The sequence below is a fragment of the Rhincodon typus genome, chromosome 33, assembly GCF_021869965.1.
Source record: "Rhincodon typus isolate 14 chromosome 33, sRhiTyp1.1, whole genome shotgun sequence".
Lineage (NCBI taxonomy): Eukaryota > Metazoa > Chordata > Chondrichthyes > Orectolobiformes > Rhincodontidae > Rhincodon > Rhincodon typus.
In genome coordinates, this window is record NC_063364.1 from 6,252,634 (window position 1) to 6,276,362 (window position 23,729).

At 40.3% G+C, this 23,729-nt stretch overlaps 1 protein-coding gene across 1 annotated transcript in view; it reads right to left on the minus strand.

Annotated features, from left to right (window-relative positions):
• Positions 1–23,729, minus strand: part of adamtsl3 (ADAMTS-like 3) — a 573,867-nt gene that overhangs the window by 95,284 nt on the left and 454,854 nt on the right. The window contains exons 18-20 of the mRNA XM_048616129.1: positions 5,094–5,304; positions 3,685–3,864; positions 793–946 (exon numbers count right to left, since the gene is read on the minus strand). Of these exons, the coding sequence (XP_048472086.1) occupies positions 793–946; positions 3,685–3,864; positions 5,094–5,304 (545 nt within the window). The remainder of the gene's footprint in view (positions 1–792; positions 947–3,684; positions 3,865–5,093; positions 5,305–23,729) is intronic.

Below are 23,729 nucleotides of genomic sequence, written 5' to 3' on the forward strand. Positions count from 1 at the left end.
CTCTCCCTATTTATTTCAAAACCCCCTTCCCCTCCCCCTTTTCTGATGAAGGGTCTAGGCCCGAAACGTCAGCCTCTCTGCTCCTATGATGCTGCTTGGCCTGCTGTGTTCATCCAGCCCTGCACCTTGTTGTTTGGGACTATTAGTATAGTTAATGCAGCTTAAATTCTAATGTACACTAAGGTTTTGTTAAACTTGACTCAACTATGCACTGTGCTAGGTGAAAAAAGGAGAGAAAAGTGTATTTCTGAGAATGATAAAGGTCATCTTGATAAGCACAAGTTACATGAAAAAGTTGGAAAGTACCAAATATGTATGTCTAGAATCTACACATATGAAGTTATTCATGTGTTTTTTTTTATACATAATGTAAGCAATAGCTCTTAAAATCTACTGGACCTGCTTCAAGAGTTGGAGCTTGGCACATGAAAGCTGGTAATCTTCCAGGAAAATAATTGTCAAGCAACACAAAGCTGTTTTACTTAATGAAAAGAACATTTTCATAAATGTACATGTTTTAACATCTGCATATGATTCTTATAATGAACAAATGGGGGAAACTGTGAATATATCTCAGAATATATCAAGCTTTAAAAGTTTTACTCCTTAGAAAAACTACATTGTCATGGTCAGAAAAGGCCAGGACCTTAGAGTGGGTTAGAACACAACAGTCGCTGTATTGGTTATTTCTACTGCTCGTTTATTTGTTGTACATTTCATCTATGATTAGTTTTGGATGTTTATTTAGGTATTGATCACTCCAGGTGTCAAGTATTAAAGTAAGTCACTTACCTTTACAATTAGGCATTTTGCAGACCTGGATCACTGATGGTTTGGAGAGGCCATTGCATAAAGCATGGTCCACTGCAACTAGCTGGCCAGTTGTTGACAGCTTACGACAGACCCATTCTCTGCTCTGGATTCCTTCACCACAGCTTACAGAGCACTAGAATCAAATGACCATATAAAAACTCTTTCTGCTGAACTATCATTCATCTAGATTTCTACTGCCAGCAATGTCAGACGGACTACTTAAACTGCATACAACTAAACAGGCTTCAATTAACATACAAAAGGTTAGTTCAACTGAAACAGATATGTTCTTCATCATTAACTTTAATTGTTGAACATGTCAGAGAAGCACCGTACATTGGTGCATCTGAATGATGGATTTCTTTGCACTGCTTTCACAGTCTCCCTCAGTTCAATTCACATCAGCCTTGTTCTTATCCCAGCCATGACCAAACATTGCAACCCATTTCTAGTCATCACTCAAAAGGTCCATCTCTTCAATATTTCTCACTCCATCCAGTGGACGCAAGGGCTGAGTGACCTCCTTCTGTGCTTTAACCATTCGACTATTGCATGTACCCTCATCCTTCTCTTGCCCTGAATCCTGACTGTCTCAGGTCATGTATGCTTGACCTTACTAAGAGATTCCTTCTTTCACTCACTACTCCTCAGTTAGTGGGAGGCAGTAGCATTGGGGTAACGTCATTGGGCTAATGTTTCAGAATACCAAACTAATGTTCTGGGGAGACGGGCTTGAATCCCACCATGGCAGATGGTGAGATTTGAATTTAATAAAAATTTGGAATTTATAAAAAAACTATCCTAATAATGAGCACGTAATTGCCATCAACTGTTGTAAAAACCTATCTAGTTCATCAATGTCCTTTAGGAAAGGAAATCTGCCACCCTTACCTGGTTTGGCCTACATGTGACTTCAGATCTGTGGCTGACTCTTAGCTGTTCCCTGGGCAGTTTGGGATGGACTATAAATGATGTTGTTGACTTGCTCGCCAAGCTGGCTTGTTTTTGTTCAGACGTTTCATCACCATGCTAGGTGACATCATCAGTGGAGTCTCCAATGAAGCGATACTATTCTAGTCCGCTTGGAATTTATACTGTCTGGTCCGTTACGGTGGGTACTGTTATTTCCGGTTTTGATCTGCATGGGTTTGTATATGGGGCCCAATTCTATATGTTTGTTGATTGTACTACGGGTGGAGAACCATGCCTCTAGGAATTCCCATGCACGTCTATGTTTGGCTTGGGCTACTATGGTTACTTAGTCCCAGTTAAACTGATGACCTTCGTTGTCTGAATGTGCGGATATTAAGGAGTTTGTTGTCTGAATGTACAGATATTACGAATAACATCACTTCATTGGAGGCTCCACTGATGATGTCACCTAGCATGGTAACAAAACATTTGAACAAAAACAAGCCAGCTTGGCGAGCAAGTCAACAACCTCATCCACAGCCCAAGCTACAGATGTTTGCAAATACTTTAAATGGACTATAAATGCTGGTCTAGCCAGCAATGTCAACATCTTGTGAAAATTAAAAAGCTGCCATGAAGACGACCAGCCTATCTGTAAAACATCCCAAACCGACATCCTCATTTTCATTAAATGTTGTGAATAACACAAGTTGTTGATCTGTGAACCTATGGTACTAGGTTCAGGGTTTGAGGGCATGATTGCTTTTTTGTTTATTGGTTCTAAATTTTCAGGTTGAATCTTTATGATATGGAAACTTTCTTATTTTCATGTCACCTCATGGCAACATCAGCAGTTGAGCCAAATTCTACCTGTAAGTTTAATGATGCCAGCTCAACCTGTGTTTTATCATCTTTATCTCCATAGCCATGCCTAAGCTACTGGGTTGATTGTCTGACGGTACATCATGGATGAGCTAGACATTTCTCTATTCTGTGGATTAAAGAAGTCTTTTCCAGGATATTTATTCAGGCTGCATCCAATTGGACAGAACTTCATTTTGGCATTTCACTTTGAACTGATTAATCCTCTCCACTACCAAAACTATCTACTTCCATTTCCATAACATTGCTCATTTTTTTTACCTTCATCACACATAAAAACACTCAAGCAAGCCTAAATTGCCATGAGGGATAAAGTCTCCACAGTCTTCCACATAGATCTCAGCATATCAACTTTCCCAATCCTACGCTGCCTGCTTAAGTTTCTGCCTCCCATCATTCCCTGCTCCCCTTTAGCCAAATGTCAATGATTTCCCTTGCATCAATGCACTGAAATCAATATCTTCATCCTTTTTTTAAAAATCAATCTTTCTGTGGGCTCATTCCACTTTAATAAGTAATTTTCTCCAGCCTCAGGGACTATTTTTACCCTACTTTAGCTTCTCTGCTGTTTCTCTCTTGGGGAGACAGCCTTCAAGACATCATGGTCCTACTCTGCAACTTTCCCCAAAAAGGATATAATTTGTCTACATCACATTCTATTTTCAAAGGCCTCAAACCTCACCTCTTTGAATGCCTCTTCTGCGCAGCCTCCAATAAATATTCTCCAAGGTTTTGGTTTGTTTGTAGTGTCAGACTAACTGTGTGCTAAAGAAGTTACTATTGACACAGATTCAATAGATACCAGCAGAATGCATTTTTTCTACAATCCAAGTTTACAGCAATGGATTATAAAGATTAATAAACAGTAACAGTCACACAGAGGATAAATAGAACCTGAGCATGTTCTGTGGCAATTCATTCATTGTTACCTTGGAATATTCTGCAAGACATAAACATGCTGAACTGAGCACGAGGTGTGAACTCACACATAAATCACATGCCAAACAAAAGGCATGTGTACACAGAGACGCAATAATCAGGCATATATCTTTGTGGAGTTACTTCAATGTTATTTACCTTGGACCATTTCCCTACTGCCAGGTGTGGTGGACAATCAGTGTTCACACAAGGCTGCTGCACCTGTGGCTTGTGGTCAAGGCATAGCTCATCGGCAACAGTAAGGAAACTACCATCAGTCAAAAGCTGTTTGCACGTGACTTTGCGAGATTGTAGCCCTCTTCCACATGTTTGTGAACACTACAACAAAAGATTTCACAAGAGAACATGAACAAGTCAGAAGGGATGCATTAACATTTTTGAATCTGCTTGCTATGATTTTATACTAGGAATCTTTAAGGTCACACCTGGAGATCAATAAATTAAACAAAGATGCACTAATTAATTTAACAGCTTCTAGACTTACTCACGAAACTGAAATTTTCCCTCCCAACCATTAACTATGACATTGAAGAAAACTATTCTTCCAGACTGGCAAACAGTATCTAAACAGACTAAATATTTCATGACATGGTCTGCTACACTATTCAGTGAACCTCATACAAAAGGTTCTGGCAAACTTGTCAACACCTTATGCATCTTACATAACTTATTCAACTCTAGCGCAGCTTATGTTGTATCGAGCACAAAGCCTTCTGATTGCTTCAAATATCTTTTTCCTGGCTTCATTTCATATCATAATATTCACAATATTCTCTCAGGATCACTTCAGAAGTTCCACTTGCATTGTCTTTCAGGGTAATTCCTTTCTGAAATGTTATCTTACAATCAGCTTTTCTTTTTCTCCAATTCCATTTTAAATTTATGTTCACTTTAAATTTGCAGCTGCTTCACGTCAGTACTTACAGTGTAAAGGCAGTGGACTTATTTACTCCAAGATTAGCTTGGAGTAGCTATCACCCCCTGATGCTGGCTGTGAACCAGTGTAATTTGAATCAGACTGGTGTAAACAGTCTGAATCAAATCCCTAACCATTTCTTCCCAGAAGAAAACCCTCTGCATTTGCAACTTGATAGTGTCTGGCAAATGTACTTGGTTACAGCAGAATTGATTGCTAGCTCCAAAGATCCCGCATTCAGCCTGAAACTACTTGACCCAACTACAAATAATCTTTTGTCAATGGACTCTTTCTGGCACCTGAGGTTTTGGGGTAGTTGTGGCCTAACTCACTTGGGGGTGCTTCCTCAGAATCGGGTGGACTGCTGGTTGAACATGTGCCCAATATTACTCTTCATTACTTTCAACAGGGTGTAGATTGGGAAACCAGCAGAGCACTTGATGCAGACTGGCCCCCAACTGACCCCATCAAGAGTGGGAACAATTTTAGTTCAGCAACCTCTTTACTTTGTATGCTTACTGCATAAAATACTGTCCACAAATCTGCAAATGCCTGTGGAAAAACAAAACAAGTATTTTGATTGACTCCGAAAATGAGCTTTGTTTGGGTAGTCTGACAGAATTTCACACACCTGTTGCCATTCACCTGTGTACCATGATGGAGGGCAATCAAACTGGTTGCAGGCCTGTAATTCAGGAGGTTTTGGATCAGAACACTCCTCATCAGCAACTTTGATGGAGTCCTCAATAGCATGTGCCACCATACGTTTACAGTAAACCTCTCTTGTCTGTATGCCGACTCCACAAGTGGCACTGCATTGTCTCCAGGATCTTGTGACCCAGCTGATGACATGAAAAAAATTGCACATTAAGGAGGTGGAAAAATTTTGGAGGGTCATTATTCCTGGCTTCATTTGGAACACAATAGCAACACATGAATTTGGTTAATGCAGTTTCCATTTACTCTGATTTATTTTACTAAATTACCGATAATTGATGATGGAAGCTCTAATTAGCAACAGGCCTGAATGAAATGAAAATCTGGGTGGTGTTGCTGGCCATCAATTTATAAGCACTACAAACCAGAGGCCTCAGCTCCAATTCACTGATGAGGAGAAAACAAATAAAGGTCAAATCTGACCTCAAATTTGGTCATTGAAGAGCATCTCAATTCTTTTTAAAAAACAAACAACAATTTGTCTAATTTATTTATGAAAAGAATTTCCTGCAAGCTGTTCCAAACTGTGTGCAGCTGTGCTGAGGAGGAACGAAGCAGCATTTGAAGACAATATGGGAAAGGGGTGATATCTTGACTTCTGTGCTGTTCATTAAATTATTCCCAATTGTTCAATTTTGTAAAATGTGACCCCCCACGAGATAGATTAACTAAATGATGCCAAAACATGAAGACGTGCAAATCAGAGCATTACAAAACTCAAATCTTGCTTAATTGTCTAACATTAACAATTCCTAAATATCTGGTGGCTCAAATTGCTTTACATCAGAAAACATTAGTTTTGAGAGTACTAACCTCTCAGGGTCATTATCATCAAGCCTTTTAATTACATTATGTTTATATTTTCATCCAAAAATTTCAAAATTAAAATTGATGTTCACTGTATTTTCAAGCATACATGAACTCACATAATATACACCACAAATAGTCAGAGAGTAATGAATCTGTGAAATTCTTTACTACAGAGGACAGTCGAGACTGGATCATTAAGTATGTTCAAGGCTGAAATGAACAGGTTTTTATTCAGTGGGCGAAGGGAAAAGGCAAGAAAGTGGAGTTGAGATTTATCAGATCAGCCATGATCTCATTGAATGGCAGAGCAGATTCAATGGAATGAATGCATTGTGCGCATGTGGTTATTGACAGCATGGGAGGGAAGAACTGTGTGGATCTGTCTCGATAAGAACTGGCAATGGGGCTAAACCATTACCTCGAGCAGCAGCATGTAGATTTAACACAGCTATCTGAAGATCTTGGCATTTACTGACGATGCTTTTTACAGCACACATAGTGTGTTCTGCAAGCCCATTGAAAAAACAGCAGACAAGGTAGTATGTTAAACATTCAATTTCCAGCATGTTTCAGAATCATATATTAGTGTACAGCAGACCATTGTCAGACACAGTTTGTTGAGGGACACAAGAAATGCTGAATATTATGGCCAATGTGTCAACAATTGTGACCCTTGTGGTGTCTTGTATTTGACACACAAAAGGGAATTGTGTGAAATCGTCAGTGACCAAAATGTAATCATGCACTGAAGTGTTCATCTGATAGATGAGTAGCACTCTGAAAGCTTGTGATTTATGACAAACCTGTCAGACTATAACCTGGTGTGTGTGATTTCTGGTTTTAAAACTTCATGAGTTGTGATCACTGTTTCCAAAATGCGGTCCCACTGAAAGGTCACTCACCTGGCCAGGCTCATTAGCCAATACAAGGTCCAGTGTTCACCTGATGAAGGAGCAGTGCTCAGAAAGCTTGTAATTTCAAATAAACCTGTTGGACTATAACCTGGTGTTGTGTGACTTCTGATTTTGTCCACCCCAGTCCAACACTGGCACCGCCACAGCAAGTTTTAAGATAGCTATGAATAAGGATAAGTCAGGACCTTGTGGAAAGGTACTAAATTGGGGGAGGGAAAATTACGCCAGAATGAGGCAGGGGCTAGGGAATGTTAATTGGGAGGAGCTGTTATTGGTCCATATTTGACATGTGGAAGTTGTTTAAAGACCTGCTGGGGGAGAATTCAGGACCAGCATGTTCCAGTAAGGAGGAAGGACAAAAATGGCAAGGTAAGAGAGCCTTGGATAATGGAGGACGATGTGAATTTAGTCAAAAGGAAAAAGTAAGCATATGCAAGGTTTAGGAAGCTAAATCAGACAGGGCCCTTGAGGAACATAAAGAAAGCAGGAAAGAACTCAGAGACAACACAGTATGGACCTTCAGCAACACAGCAGGCCAGGCAGCATCAGAGGAACAGGAAAGTTGATGTTTTGGGTCAGGGCCCATTTTCTGAAGAAGAGTCCCGACCCGAAACGTCAACTTTTCTGTTCCTCTGATGCTGCCTGGCCTGCTGCGTTCTTCTAGCTCCACACTGTGTTGTCTCTGACTCCAGCATCTACAGTTCGTGTTACCTCAGAAGAGAACTCAAACAGGGTATTAGGAGAGCAAGAAGGGGCCATGAAATGATCTTGGCAAGTAGGGTTAAAAGGTTCTATATATACATTAAAAATAAAAGGATAACTAGGGAGAAGGCAGGACCACTCAAGGATACAGGAGGACACTTGTGCTTTGAGGCAGAGAATATAGACAAAATCCTAAATGAGTACTCTGTGTTCGTATTCACCCAGGAGAAGGTTATGGGGGATAGTGAGATTAGTGTGAAGCATGTTAATATGCTAGGGCATTGTGAGATCAAGAAAGAAGTGGTGCTGGGTGTCTTGGAAAACATTAAGGTGAATACGTCCTCAGGACCTGATGGTATCTATCCATGTTTTTTAGAGGCAAGAGAGGAGATTGCTGGGGCCTTCACCAAGATCTTTGTTCCCTCATTAGCCACTGGAGAGTCTCATGTCAGTGACTGGGAAGCTATTGGAGAGAATTCTTAGGGATAAGATTTACATGTATTTGGAAAAGCATGGTCTAATTAGGGACAGTCACCATGGCTTTGTGTAGGGCAGGTCATGTCTTACTAACCTGATTGAATTTTTCAAGGAGGTGACAAAGGTTATCGGTGGGGGTAGAGCAGTGAATGTTGTCTACATGAATTTTAGTACAGCTTTCAACAAGCTCCCTAATGGTAGGCTCATCCAGAAGATTAAGATGCAAGGGATCCACGGTGACTTGGCCATGTGGATTCAAAGTTGGCTTGACCATAGAAGGCAGAGGGTAGTGGTGGAAGGATGGTTTCTGGCTGGAGGTCGGTGACTCGTGGTGTTCTGCAGGGATCCGTACTGGGACCTCTGCTGTTTGAGATATATATAAATGACTTAGATGAAAATGTAGATGGGTGAGTTAGTAAGTTTGCAGACAACACAACGATCAGTAGTTGTGGATAATGTAGAAGGTCATCATAGGATACAGTGGGATATGGTTCAGTTGCAGATATGGGCGGGAAATGGCAAATGGAGCTTAATCTGACTAAGTGTGAGGTGCTGCACTTTGGGAGATCAAATGTTAAGGAAAAGTATACAGTTAATGGCAGGACCCTGAACAGCATTGATGTACAGAGGGATCTTGGGGTTCAATTCCATAGGTCCGCATAAGTGGCCACACAAATGGATAGGGTGGTAAAGAAGGCATATGGCATGTTTGCCATTACTGATTGGAGAATTGAGTACAAGAATAAGGATATCATGTTGCACCTTCATAAGACTTTGGTTAGGCCATGCTTAGAGTACTGCGTTCAGTTCCGGTCGCCACATTACAGGAAGGATGTGGAGGCTTTGAAGAGGATGTAGAAGAGGTATACATGGATGCTGCCTAGATTAGAGGGTTTGAACTACAGAAAAACTGGGGTTGTTTTCTCTGGAGCAGCGGAGGCTGACATAAGATTCAATAGAAGTCTATAAAATTATGAAATGCATGGATAGGGCTGATGGTCAGAATATTTTTCCCAGAGTTGAAATGTCTAATACTAGGGGGCATACATTTAAGGTGAGAGAGAGAAAATGCAAAGGAGATGTGAGGGGCAAGTTTTTTTATACAGAAAATGGTAAGGGTCTGGAATGCACTACCAAGGGTGGTGGTGGAGACAGATACAATAGGGGTGTTTAATGGATTTTTAGATAAGCACAAGAATATTCAAGGAATGGAGGGACATGGACCAAGGGCAGGCAGAAGGGATTAGTTTAATTTGTTGTCATGTTTGGTGCAAGATCGTGGGCCATTAGGCCCGTTCCTCTGCTCTTCTTCACGTGCTTGTGCAGAGCTTCGCTGGAGCACCACAGTAAGCCTGAGACAGAGATGTTTGCCAGGGAATAAGGTGGCGTGTTGAAGTGGCAGGTAACTAGAAGCTCAGGGTCTTTTCGGCTGACAGAACATAGGTGTCCTGCGAAGCAGTCACCCAGTCTACACTTCATTTCCCCAATGTAGAGGAAATCACATTGTGAGCAACAAATGCAGTAGTAGACTAGATTGAGAGAAGTGCAGGTAAAGTGCTGCTTCACCTGGAATGCGTATTTGGCCCTTGGATACTGAAGATGGGGGGGAAGTAAATGGGCAGGTGTTACTACTTCTGTGGTTGCACAGGAAGGTACCAAGGGGCATGGGGGAGTGTTGGGAGTGAAGGAGAAGTGGGCTACAGTGTCTCACAGGAAACAGTCCTTGCAGAAGGCTGACAAGGGCGGGGAGGAGAATATACATCTTTGTGGACTCAACTGTTGTTCTAGAGTAAAGTAGCTGCAGATACTGTTGTTTCAAACCTGGCTCCTTCTTCCCGCAGAGCATCAATGGTATATTTCTTAGGCTTGTCCTTTCAGAATGATTTGATAGGCATAGAAGCAACGACAAGCCCCATAAACTTTCAGCTAAGTTTGTTTCAGTGAAATCCCATTCCATACTTTTGCATTGAGACCTGCCTATGAATTGGTTAATTGAATAGAATATCCTTTACTGTCACTTGTATTCCAGTACAGAAGTACAATGAAAAATGTTTATAATGGTTGCCTTTTAATGATGCTACCTTAGGTACAACTACCCAGGTATAAATCTTACAGAGTAAAAAAATTATAATGCTGCTTTACAAGAGGATTGAAAGGTACGGATTTACATTACAGTCAGTAAGTGTACCAAACTGCAGCAGCTCAGCATATGGTGCTGGGCTCAGGTCCAACAACTGACCCGCATCACACCAGCCTCTAGTCTGCTCCTCACCGGCACACAGCAGCAACAAAGTAAGTCACGCTTTAACGGGATCTGCCTCCCTCGTGCGGCCCCGGGACTTGGGATTCCCCACATGCTGTACCGGTTCGTGGCTCGCGCTGCTCACGTAGTGTCCCCTACAGTTGTTGGTGTGACATGCGTATGCATCCTAAAAGTATCTCAAACTTTGTGTTGAACTTTTAAAATTTGTAGAATACTATCAGGATCTTTGAAGTCATCGTCACAAATAACAGACGATTTTGTTACTCAACAATCCTTCAGAGTGAAAAGCAGAAGAATTTTGACTATTTGTAATTCTTTGTCAGTTATCGGTTAATCCATAAGGAAAGATTAGCGTTTTCTTTAGATGACTGAAGTTCTGACAGAATATCAACGGATCGTCAGTCCATTGTTGTGTTTTCTTTCTAGATTTTTGTTCCTTAAAATACCAGAGTAAGAATTTGCACTGGTGTCGTACTTTTCTGTGTTTTGCTTCGATGCTCTTCATTTTGGAAGTAGAGTGTAGAGCCATGTTGGTTTATTTCTTGTACTGATTTTGGTTCTCTCACCTTTGATTTTTTCAATTTCTGGTTTTTATTCTTTATATTGTTCCGTGTTGTTGCTCTATAAATGTAGCAGGTTGGACACTTTGCATGAAGTTGGCACCAAACTGGAGATTACAGTGACCGTAACGCGTGCCTAGATTGGAGTTTTTAAATTGAGGTTCTTAAAAACAAAATGGTGGAATCACCTGATGTCTGCAGAGGAGGATATGGGCAGAAAGAGCAGGTACAGACCTGCCTGGTCTGTGGTCTATGCTCTAATTCAACACTGTTTAGTTAATCAGGAGAATTAATTACAGGTATTGTGTGCTGAACAATATTGCTGTAGGAATACTTTGTGGTTGGGTTTTATGATGTTTGAAGAAAATGTGGCTACATGAGTGTTGCTGTAAAATTAATTTTATCAAGTGAAAACATGGTTCAGCAATCCTAGCAATGTTAGGATTCAAAATCAGGCAACAGAACAATTTAATCACCTCCCTTTGACATTACTTTAGCTCTGTTTGATTGCCCTTTGAATCACCTGATTTTCCTACGTTATTTCATTAAATCAAAATACCTGCATTTGTATGGAACCTCTCCAACTAAAGGATGTCACAAATACAGATAGTGATGTATTGTTTGAAGGGCAGTCAGCAATATTTTAGGAAATATCGGTTGATTGATTGATTTTATTGTCATGTCTACCGAAATACAGTGAAAAGCATTGTTTATGAGTGGTACAGGCAGATCACTGCAAGCAAAGGATGTTCAGATGAAAAAGACTTTAAGGTAGACAGGTTACATTGCAGGTTACATTATTTGAAGCTAGAGTCCATTCAACAGTCTGATAACAGTCAGAAAGAAGCTGTTCCTGAACCTGCTCGTGTGTGCGGTCAGGCTTCTGTACCTTCTACCTGTTGGAAGTGGTTGTAGGAGGTCATTACCAAGGTGCAATGGGTCTTTGTGATGTTGACTGCCTTTCCGCAGCTGTGAGCCATGTAAGTAGAGTCCATGGATGGAAGGTTGGCTTCCGTGATGGTCTGGGCTGTGCACACAATCTTCTGTGTTATGCAATGTTACACAACAAGCTCTTACATACGACATAGTGATAATGAGCAGATAACCACTTCCTAGGTTTCTAAGTGTTTGCTAAGAAATAACTAGTGGCTAGCACACCAGGAACATCATTGTTCCTCTTCAAATAGTGTCATGAATTCCCATACATGTATCCTAGGACAGTAGGCAGCACCTCAAATATTTAATGCCTCATCTGAAAGACAGCTCTAACCATGCAGCACTCTCTCAGTACTGCATCAAGTATCAACCTAGGTTTTGTGCTCAAAAGTGTGAGCACATAATGCTCTGAATCAGAAGTGAAATTGCTTGACAAAAGAAGCAAAGCTATTGGCTTCAAAAATTTATATGTTCCCGCTTGTAACGGGAGAAGGGTTCCAAGTCAGATATGTCTCTAACTGTAGGAGTACATAACCAGTTGTGGAATAAAGACTGAGATTATATTTTCCACCTGCTATTGAAGGAGGTGGCTCCTCAATATTACAAACATGGGAGCATACACTGAGAGCCAGACATCCCATCATTCGAACTTCATAAAAAAAACTATAAAAGTATTCTTGAAGCAATATTGTTAAACACACGCAGAACAGCATACAGTTCCTGTGATGAATTTTCCTAATTAACTAAGCTTGTCAACAAAGTTCAAAAGGTAATCGCAATGTTCCAGCTCTCTCACACTAATCAGACAGTGCATGTGGTAAACTTGGCACAGAATACGAACACCATTAGAAAGTTGAAACTTTTAGCTCTATCCAAATGATACATCACAAACAGAGCGGACAACATGTACTAAGTGTTAAACGCGCTAGAGTGGACTACCTTGCACAGCTTGAGCATCACATTGGTTTGATTATAACTGTTCCGGTGTGAAACCAGTTTTAGAAAATGCACAGACATTGTTGAATCTTCTGTGCATATAATAACTTTTAAGACCATAGGATATACAAGCAGAATTAGGCCATTCGACCATTCGATCAGAGCTGATCTCAATCCTTTTCTCCTGCCCATAATCCTCGATCACCTTACCAATCAAGAACCTATCCATCTCTATCTTAAATACACTCAATGACTTGCCTCAAGCCTTCTGTGGCAGTGAGTTCCACAGATTCACCACAATCTGGCTGAAGAAATTCCTCCTCATCTCAGTTCTAAAGAGTTGTCTGTTCACTCTGAGCGTGTGTCCTTGGGTCCTAGTCTTTCCCATTAATGGAAACATCATCTGTATGTCCTCTCTATCCAGGCCCCTAGACATTCTGTAAGTTTCAATCAGATTACCCACTCATCCTTCTAAACTTCATACAGTACAGACATACAGTCTTCAACCGCTTCTTGTCCGACAAGCCCTTTATTCCTACGATCATTCTTGTAAACCTCCTCTGGACGCCCTCTAATGCCAGCACTTCCTTCCTTAGATATGGAGCTCTAAACTGCTCACAATAGTCAAAATGCAGACTGACCAAAGCCTTATACAGCCTGAGCAGTACATCATCGCTCTTGTATTCAAGCCATGTTGAAATGAATACAAGGACTGCATTTGACTTGCTAACTACCACTGAACTTTCACATTAACTTTGACAGAACCCTGAACTAGAACTCCCAAATCGCTATATGCTTCAGATTTCTGAAGCTTTTTCCTGTTTCGAAAATACTCTATGCCTCTATTCTTACTATCAAAGTGCATAACCTCATACTTTCCCACATTGGATTCCATCTGCCATTTCTTTGCTCACTCTCCTAGTCTGTCCAAGTACTTCTGCAGCCTCCCTGCTTCCTCAACACCACCTGTCCCTCCACACATCTTGGTGTCATCTGCAAACTTAGCAACAAGGCCCTCAGTTCCTTCATCCAGATCGTTAATGTACAATGTGAGTAGTTATGGTCCTGACACAGACCCCTGCATAATTCCATGAGTCACTGACTGTCATCCTAAAGAAAAGAGCCCTTTACTCCCACTCTCTGCCTTCTGTTAGTCAGCTAATCCTCTATCTCTGCCAGTGCCTTGCCCTTAACACGATGGGCTCTGATCTTATTTTGCAGCCTCCTATGCAGCACGTTGTCAAAGGCCTTCTGGAAACCCAAATAGGTCACATCCACTGGCTCCCTTTGTCTAATGTGCTTGTTAAGTCCCCAAAGAATTTAAACAAGTTTGTCAGACAGGACCTCCCCTTGATGAAGATGTGCTTACTCAGCCCTATTTTGTCATGCACTTCCAAGTATTCCACAATCTCATCCTTTATAATGGACTCTAAATCTTACCAATGACTGAGGTCAGGCTAACTGGCCTGATTCCCTCCCTTCTTAAACCGGGATGTTACAGTGGCCATTTTTCCAGTCCTCTGGGATTCTCCCTGACTCCAGTGAATCCTGAAAGATCACCACCAATACCTCTACAATCTCTTCAGTTATCTCTTTCAGGACTCTGGGATGTAGTCCATCATGCCTGGGTGATTTATCAACCCTCACACCTTTCAGCTTCCCCACCACCTTCACCTTAGTGATGGTCACTACACTCATCTCTGGCCCCTGAATCTCTTGAAGTTCTGGTATGCTGCTGGTGTCTTCCATTGTGAAAACTGATGCAAAGGACCTATTCAGTTCCTCTGCCATTTCTCTGTTCCCCATTTCAACTTCTCTAACCTCATTTTCCAGTGGTCCAATATGCAGTCTTATCTCTCTCATCTTTTGGATATCTGAAAAAACTCTTGCAATCTTCATTTATATTACTACCTGGCTTACTCTTGTATTTCATCTTCTTACCTCTATTGCTTTTTTAGTTATCCTCTGCTGGTTTTTAAAGGCTTCTCAATCCTCTAGCTTCCCACTAGTTTTCAACACATTGCATGCTTTTTCTTTTGCTTTTCTGCTGTCCTCTACTTGCCTTGTCAGCATAGTTGCTTCATCCTTCCCTTAGTGTGTTTCTTCTTCCTTGGGGTGAATTTCTGATGTGCCTCCTGAATTACCCCCAGAAACTCCTGCCATTGCTGCTTCACTGTCTTCCCCACTAGGCTCCCCTACCAATCAACTCTGACCAGTTCCTCCCTCATGTCTTTGTAGTTACCTTTATTCAATTGTAATACTGTTATATCTGATTCCAACTTCTCCCTCTCAAGCCTTTAATCAAGTCTCTTTATTAAAAACAGAAAATGCTGCCCGACCTGCTGAATGCTTCCAGCATTTTCTGTTCTGATTTCAAATTTCCCACATCTGCGGTATCTAGCCATTTGTATCAGAATTGTTTGTAATGTGCAGAGAATGCCCTTGCTCTCACCTGCTGCCTCTCTACATTACTGAAATAGCTGCCAGGTAGCAGAACTGTTTGGCAGGCAGATTGTAGCCTGCAACCTAACTCCAGTCTTGCCAGCTGTATTTTGCACTCACAATTCAAGCAATTAAACTTGCTTATATGATTCAAAATGACTAGTCAGAGTGAGACACGACCATGAAGGGTGACCATGTGCATACCTTCAGGACATTTTGTTCAAAAGTCTCTGGTGCAATCGTATTGAAGTAAGAGCAATAGCAGCACTTGTATAAATAAGTGTCGTTTTTAGAGAATACTAAGATATATGACTTTTGTCACCCTCTAAGCTGATGTACATCAATAACAACAGGAAGAGGTCACCTTGAGCCCATCACACCTTTTCAATAGGGCCAAACTTTACATTCATGTAATTGAACCTATGAATACATCCGGGTCCAGATTTTGTGGTCAGCAGTGAGCTTCAGATTTAAACTTCACTTCACCGTTATACTGGCCACAAAACATTCGCATCCTGGTTCTGGATTTTCCCTGTGGGCTTCAGAAGCCTGAAATGTATTGGAAACATTCACTCGATCTGATCATTGAGAGCAGCCAATTAATGCCAGGTTTGACATTCAGCTAAGGATACTGTAAATAGCAAATGGTCTGATTCTCCTTTGAAAGTGACCAAAGAATCTTTTTGCACCATCCTCGCTGGGCAATGCATTGCAGCTCTCAACGACTCCGGGGCAGTTAGGGATGAGCAATAAATGCTGGCCTGGTCAGTGACTCCCACATTCTGTAAAAGTGTAAATTAAAATGAAAACAATGATTAAAAAGTGATTGGTGATATATGCTCATGAGGATAAATATTGCTGAGCTTGATTGCTCCCAATTCGTTTTATCTCTGGAAACATCAGTCTGAGAATGGCAATCTTCACGTTCTGGGAGAGCACTGAAAGTTTAGAGAAACATTATTCAAGACTCTAAATGGGTTGGAGAATTTCTACTGGACACACTGTCATAGCTAACAAATACCAGAAGATCAACCTTTTTGTATTATTCAAAACAGATGATATCCTTGGAGAAGATGAGCCAAAATGAGTGCATTTGCAGATGAGTGTCACCATTACTGCCTACTACCCTCACCCCCCTCCCCACTGCTCCCAAATCCCAAATCAGAGTTTGGGACTGCTGACCTTTGCCTCAGGGGGTAGAGAGTTTGGAATACAGCCCAAAAGTTACTTGTTGATACTGGAAAAAACACATGCATCTTTTCATAAACATTAGATAAATGCAGACTTTTGAGGTAAAGATGAACTTTTAGATCACACAAGATGGACATTTAATGCGATAATGAGTAGCTGAGGAGCTCCTGGGTTATTGAAAGGTCATTATGTCTTGCGAGTAAAATGGAAATGCATCAGATTGATGTTGCTCATTTACCTGACCTTTCAGAAGCTTTCGACAATAAAAACTTTCATCATTTACAGATCAACCAAAGGGAACTCTGTGTTCTGAGGCTACCCATTACTGTAAAAAGAAATGACTTCATACTGAGAACAAATTTTACTTAATGAAACGACCCTGAAATTTGAATTGTGATAAATTATGTGCTGGGGTACATGAATTTTGAATCTTGGTATTTGAAAAACTCAAGCTCTACTGAAGTAACTGATTATCAGTCAAGATTAATGTAGCCAGGTTTACTGATTGAATCAAAACTACAAAAAATGATTAATTTCACTTACAAAGCAAATTAATTGAACCATTTTAAATGGATACTTTAATTCTTCTGGTCCCACATTACAACAATGTCTGCACTTTGAAAGTACTTGATTGATTATATAGCACTTTGGGACATTCTGAGATCATGAAAGGTGCTATACAAATGCAAGTCTTTCCTTACAATCCGGTCGAACTCAATGCTGAGACTTTTTTCAATTCATGTACAGGGCATGGGCATTGTTGGCGAGGACACCATTTATTGCCAATCCCTAATTGCCCTTAGAAAATGCTGGTGATGCCATCGAGCATTTCTGCAGTCTGTGTGCTGTGGCTGCATTCACAACACCATGAAGGAGGGAGCTCCACGATTTTAACCCAGTGACAGTGATGCAACAGCAATATGGTTCTAAATCCTGACGGAGTGTTGCTCGGAGGGCAAGGTGCTGAACATCCATGCATATAGAATCATAGACTCTCCACAATGTGGAAGCAGGCCATTCGGCCCATCGGGTCCAGACCAACCCTCCGAAGAGCATCCCACATCTGTCCCCACTTGACTCCATTTCTGGCCCATAACACCATAAGATGTAGGAGCAGAATTAGGCCATTTAGCCCACCAAAACTGTTCTACCATTCAATCATGGCTGATGTGTTTCCCAACCCATTCTCCTGCCTTCTCCCCATACCCCTTGATCCCCTTGCTTATCAAGAACCTTTCTATCTCTGTCTTAAATACAGTCAATGAATTGACCTCCTGCAGCAACGAGTTTCATACAGTTACCACCCTCTGGCTGAAAAAATTCCTCCACATATCAGTTCTAAAGGGTCATCGCTTCACTCTGAGGCTGTGCCCTTGGGTCCTAGTCTCTCCTCCGAGTGGAAACCACTTCTCCATGTCCATTCTATCCAGGCCTCTCGGTATTCTGTAAGTTTCAATCAGATCCCCCTGCCTCATCCTTCTAACTTCTACTCAGTACAAACCCAAAGTCCTCAACCTCTCCTCATATGACAAGCTCTTCATTTCTAGGACCATTCTTGGAAACCTCCTCTGGACTCCTCCAAGGCCAGCATATCCTTCTTTAAATATGGGGCCCAAAACTGCACTCAACATTTTAAGTGGGAACTCAGCAGAGTCTTATACAGCCTCAGCAGTACATTTCTACTCTTGTATTCTAGCCCCATTGAAATGAATGCTAAAATTGCATTAGCCGTCCTAATTGCAAACTGAACCTGCATGTTAACCTTGAGAGAATCCTGACCTCAGACTCCTAAGTTCCTTTGTGCGACAGATTTCCAAAGCTTTTCACCTTCTAGAAAATATTCTATGCCTCTATTCTTCCTACCAAAGTGCATAAACCTCACACTTTCCTACTGCATTCCATCTGCCACTTCTTTGCCCACTCTCCTAGTCTGTCCAAGTCCTTTGCCTCCCCAGTTCCTCAACACTAACTATCTTCCACATATCCTTGTATCATTTGCAAACTTAGCAACAATGGCCTTAGTTCCTTCATCCAGAATGTTAATGTATAGCGTAAATAGTTGTGGTCCCAACCCTGACTTCTGTGGAACTCTACCAGTCACTGGCTGCCATCCTGAAAAAGACCCTTTTATCCCCAATCTCAGCCAGCCAATTGTTTATCCATGCCGGTACCTTGCCTCTAATACCATGGGCTCTTATTGTATTTAGCAGCCTCCTTGTCAAAGGCCTTCTGGAAATCCAAATGAATCACATCCACTGGCTCTCCTTTGTCTAACTTACTCATTATCTCCTCAAAGAATTTTTAGCAGATTTGTCAGACATGACCTCCCTTGACAAAGCCGTGCTGACTCAACCTTATTTTATCATGCATTTCCAAGTATTCCATAATCTCATCCTTTATAATGGACTCTTAAATCTTACTAACGACTCAGACATCTTAAAATCCAATTTAAGATAAAATTTCCAGAGGTAAACAGCTAAAGGAACAAGGAACATACAAATCTAATAGGAGAAAAACAGGTGGATTTATGGTGAAAAATTATTGAGGACATAAGAAAACAGTGACTTAAGCTTCAATAGTAAGCAAAGATACCAATAACAGAACAGGAACAGATAAGGAAAAAAATCCTTATTGTTGCAGTTTTGAACTCAAGGCCTGTGAAGTATAGAGCTATTACCAATGACTATAGCATGATATAGATATTAAAAACATGACATTGCCATTAACATAAAAGCAGGAAGTGCTGGAGACCCTCAGCTATAGCAGCAGTTGTGGACAGAGATAAGCAGAGTTAGAGTTCAATATACTCTTCTTCAGAACCCATCATTCTGTCAAATGAGAAGATAGTAATCACAACTCCCAATAAATCAATAAATCCAGATGCATTATGACATGGTATGGCAACTGCTCTGCCCAGGACCTTAAGTACTACAGAGAGTTGTGAACACAGCCCAGTCCATCATGCAAACCAGCTTTCCATCCACTGACTCCATCTATACTTCTCACTGCCTCGGAAAGGCAGCCAACATAATACAAAAACCTCTTGCACTCCAGTTATAATCTTTTCCATCAGGCAGAAGATAAAAAAGCTTATACACACGTTTCAACAGATTCAAGAACAGCTTCTTCCCTGTTGTTATTAGACTTCTGAATGGACCCCTCAAATTTTAAATTTAATATTGATCTCTCTCTTTGTGTGCCTTCTTTGCAGCTGTAACATCGTACTCTTCATTCTGTTCTAGTACCAAAATATACTTTATACGGTCTGATCTGCCTGTACTGTATGCAAAACAAAACTTTTCACTGTACCCTGGGTACTTGTGACAATAATAAATCAAATCAAAATCTGAATGCCTACAACTTTCAGAGAGTGAAGAAAATGTCTAGCAAATATCAGGGTACTTCTCTGTAAATGAGTGGTGAAGGCAGCTTGAGTCAGCTTTGTAATAGCCTCATGCTCATTTCTTCTTGAACTAAGGTATCCAGCTGTCTATGTAGCTACCTATATTATCAGCAAAGTCTCAGTTCACTGAAAAGATGCAAAATTTGGCTTCGATTAAACAGTTAAGTAGAGTGTACTGGGATTAACAAAGGCAGTTATTCTCTGTCAGTGAGAGGCTTGCTTCCTCTTTAGATTGAGAGAGGCAGAAAATCATCATTTTGAAACATTGGATGAAACCACACTTTCTAATATCCCTTACACTGTACAATGGTGCATTCCAAGTCATTTTAAGGAATGCCACAAGATATCCTCTTTCACGTGAAGTTGGTTTGATGGGCTGCATTTCCTGATCCTTCACATCGCAATCCCTGTGTCATTCACAGACTCTTTAAAGAACACAAAATGGGTACCAATGACTTGTATTGTCACATTTGGCTGAAACAAGAATCTGGGAGCGATTGCTTAAACGGTTTAAAAAAAATCAAACATTTTTGAGAAACCTGGGACAGGTGGCAGGGAGGTAGGCAAAGTCTTCATTACTCTTTTGGATTGCCTGAACTTGGTAAGTGATCTGTGTTGTGCTTGATTGGTTAAGCCTGGGTGTGGACTTAGAGAAAACTAAACAAGGCTGTAAAAATGACTTGGTATATTGAGCTTTAATCATTAGGGCAGATATTTTATGACTGCAGAGATTATTCTATAGCATTATACATTAAGTATACATTTCGAACTTAAAGTAATCTCAGCACTGCTCTCAGGGAAATCAAAAATAAATACAGAACAAACCAGTAACTACTACAGTGAGTTAAGGAGAAGGGAGAGATTCAGCAAGGGAGCTCCAATCATAGCAATAAATTGATAAGCAGGTGTCTTATCCATAAGTGGGAGATACATTAAAATAAAAAAAATCACCAAGAACATAAAGAAAACGCAACCAGAATGGTACGTGCCAAATCATTGGAAAATTGTATTAACTGTTCTCAGATACTTGTCAACACTGGCAATCTCTCACATCTCAAAACATCTCTTATTGCCCTAAAAATATTAAGGGGTAAACCCAACCAAACTTGCCCAATGGGAAATTGAGGAAATCAGGTCAGTCAGCAAATCGCACTCATGACACTGCCTTGAATTAGTTTCAGGAGAATAGACTGGGCAACCAATGTCATCATGTCAGTGGCTCACTGTGAGTGTTCAATTCAATTTGCCCCCAAAACTCCACAGCACAGTGTGGAACTGGAGTCACAAACAGAACTGAGCAGAGTTAGGGTTAGTCATTAGTAGTTGTAGGTTCTTTATTTGTGAAGGATATCAATGGTTTCAGATGTTTAATTATTAAAAATAGGCATCTTTCACTATCACTTGCTGGTTTATTCAATTAACTTCACAATGGCCACAGCAAGATTCAAAGTCATGACCTCAAAGTACAACAACTATTAGGACCCAAACTCTCTATATTTTGCAATGCAATTTATTTGGTTAAAAGGGAAGCTTTGTTTATACAATGTCCTTCATGATAATGCATCTCAAGAACTACACAACCAATGAAGTAACTTGTGAGGTATTGTTACTGTTGTCAGTCATTTTCAGAAGATGCCTCCCTTTTCTTCTTGTTGGGAATGGAAATAATTATTTGGTTATACATATCCATTTTTGTGACTGCATGTACCTAGCTTTCCATGGCATGCAATTCAGATTTGCAAATTGGAATTTATCCACATCATTTAGTTTCTTCTGCACTATTACAGTAATTCCTCACTATATCTCTCAATTCTTATAACTCACTGCACATTAAATTGTACCTGTATGCCTATAATTCTCATCAGCTGGATTCACCTGAAATCTTTTTTAATCCTACATGCTGCTTGCCAATCTTTCTATTTTGTGTTCCCATACAATTTCCAAGATTTCCCAATATTCAAATCCTCCAAGCACAAAAGTGCATGAGGTATCGAATTCTGGGGTGCACCGACTCTAGCCCTTCTTCAATCTGAGCAACACCAGTTTATCCTAACGTTTAATTTCCTGTCTGTCTCCCAACGTCCTGGCAACACTGTTGTGCTTTGGTTTGCATCATACTTTTGAATTTTTCTAACATGCCTCTTGAAAAACATTTTATTGAAATTGGATATAAACGACATCTAATTGTTTTCTCCCATTCTTGAACAATTGAATTGCAGCAGTTACTCTCCAGTTAAATGGAATAAAAAAAACATACATTTATCGAGGTTTGAAAGGCCAGTGAGGCAAGGCAGGTAGAACAGAATGGTGGGCCAATTAGGGAGCAAAAGAGAAATCATCGTGTCAAGGCAGAGGACACAACTGAGGCAATAAATGAGTACATTGCAGTCTTCAGTCAAGGGTTTGTGATTATGTTTGGCATGGACTGGTTGGACCGAAGGGTCAGTTTCCATGCTGTATAACTCTATGACTCTAAGCAGAGTGCTGTCAATGTCATAAAGAAAGCGTAGAAAAGAAACTAGATGCACTGAATATAAAGAGGAGACACTTGATGGTTGGCAGCACTCATAGTCGAAAGATCACTTAGTCCTTTTAGATAGGTTTTAGGCTCTTGAGGGTAATAGGGGTGAAAATAGTTGCAATATTAGTTAGAATCTTTCAATCTTCCTTTACTGTAGGACTGGTACTAGAGAACAGAATGGTGAAAAATGTTACATAAAATGGAGAAAGCACTAAACTTGTTTTGTTATCCACAGATCAGCTCTTCAACTGTCAGCTTGAACCACAGGTATTCCACCAATAATAATAGAAAGAATTAACCAATATTATTCTATTACAAATTTAGAAAAATCACAGGAATAGTTTGGAAAGAATGGTTTCCATCTTGACATATGCATATAATAAGTTAAAGCTATCACTAATACAGTAAAGAGATGAGCACAATCTAAAACTCCCCACCACCAGTTGTTCACTTGCACTCCAGAAACAAGGTTTTATTTGGCTAACTGGGAACTTGATATGCATTACATGGTTGTAACTATGTGTTAAATTATTAAATGATTTCCAGACCAGGGCCTGAAATCCAGCTCTTTGTGTTTACGCCAAGGAGTCAAGTGAATTTATTGTTCCCCAAACAGCTCAATAGCTTCATATTAAACTACCATTGCTCTGGCATAACTTCAATACTCCAACACACATTTATAGTAATTACACAATAATGTCTTTGCAATGTTTCCATACAGACCTATACCTTGAAGTGCAGTGATGTTTTAAATCTAATTGCTTGCTGTCTGGTAACTACAATAAAGACTTTGATGCTCATCTGCGGGATCTGTGTATAGGAGAGAACGAATGACTTCATTCAGTCAAAGTATGATGCAAAGTGGGGAGGGTACTACACAGAGATATTACTTGTACTGATTTGTATTGGTGAATACTGAACAGACCTCTAAGACACTGGCTGTCATCGCAGGTTAGTGGTTGGCATTTATTCAAGCCCTTATCTTAAATGCTATTCATGCACTGAGTACATTTAAGACACAATTTTATTACTCTCTGTATGAATGGCTGAGAAATGAGCAAAATAGTGATGGTATTAACAGTATCATTATGTCCTACTGCAGAAGTGGATAATGGAAAGTCAAAGCAATAAAATGGGAGTTGGCAGAAAATGAGGGTGCACTATAAAATTCTCTGCTTTCTTACTCTTGAAGTAACATTTACCAGATTTTAGTCTTTACATATAACTCAAAAAAAAAATTAGCAGATTAAAAACACAAACAGTGACAACAACAATTATCAATTGTATCTTTTATGGAAGATTATGTTTAAACTCAACATAATTATGTAATGACTTTAATTTCATAGCCCTTGAGGAATTTTGTGAAATGGTTTTATGCAGATTCAGTATGTGCTA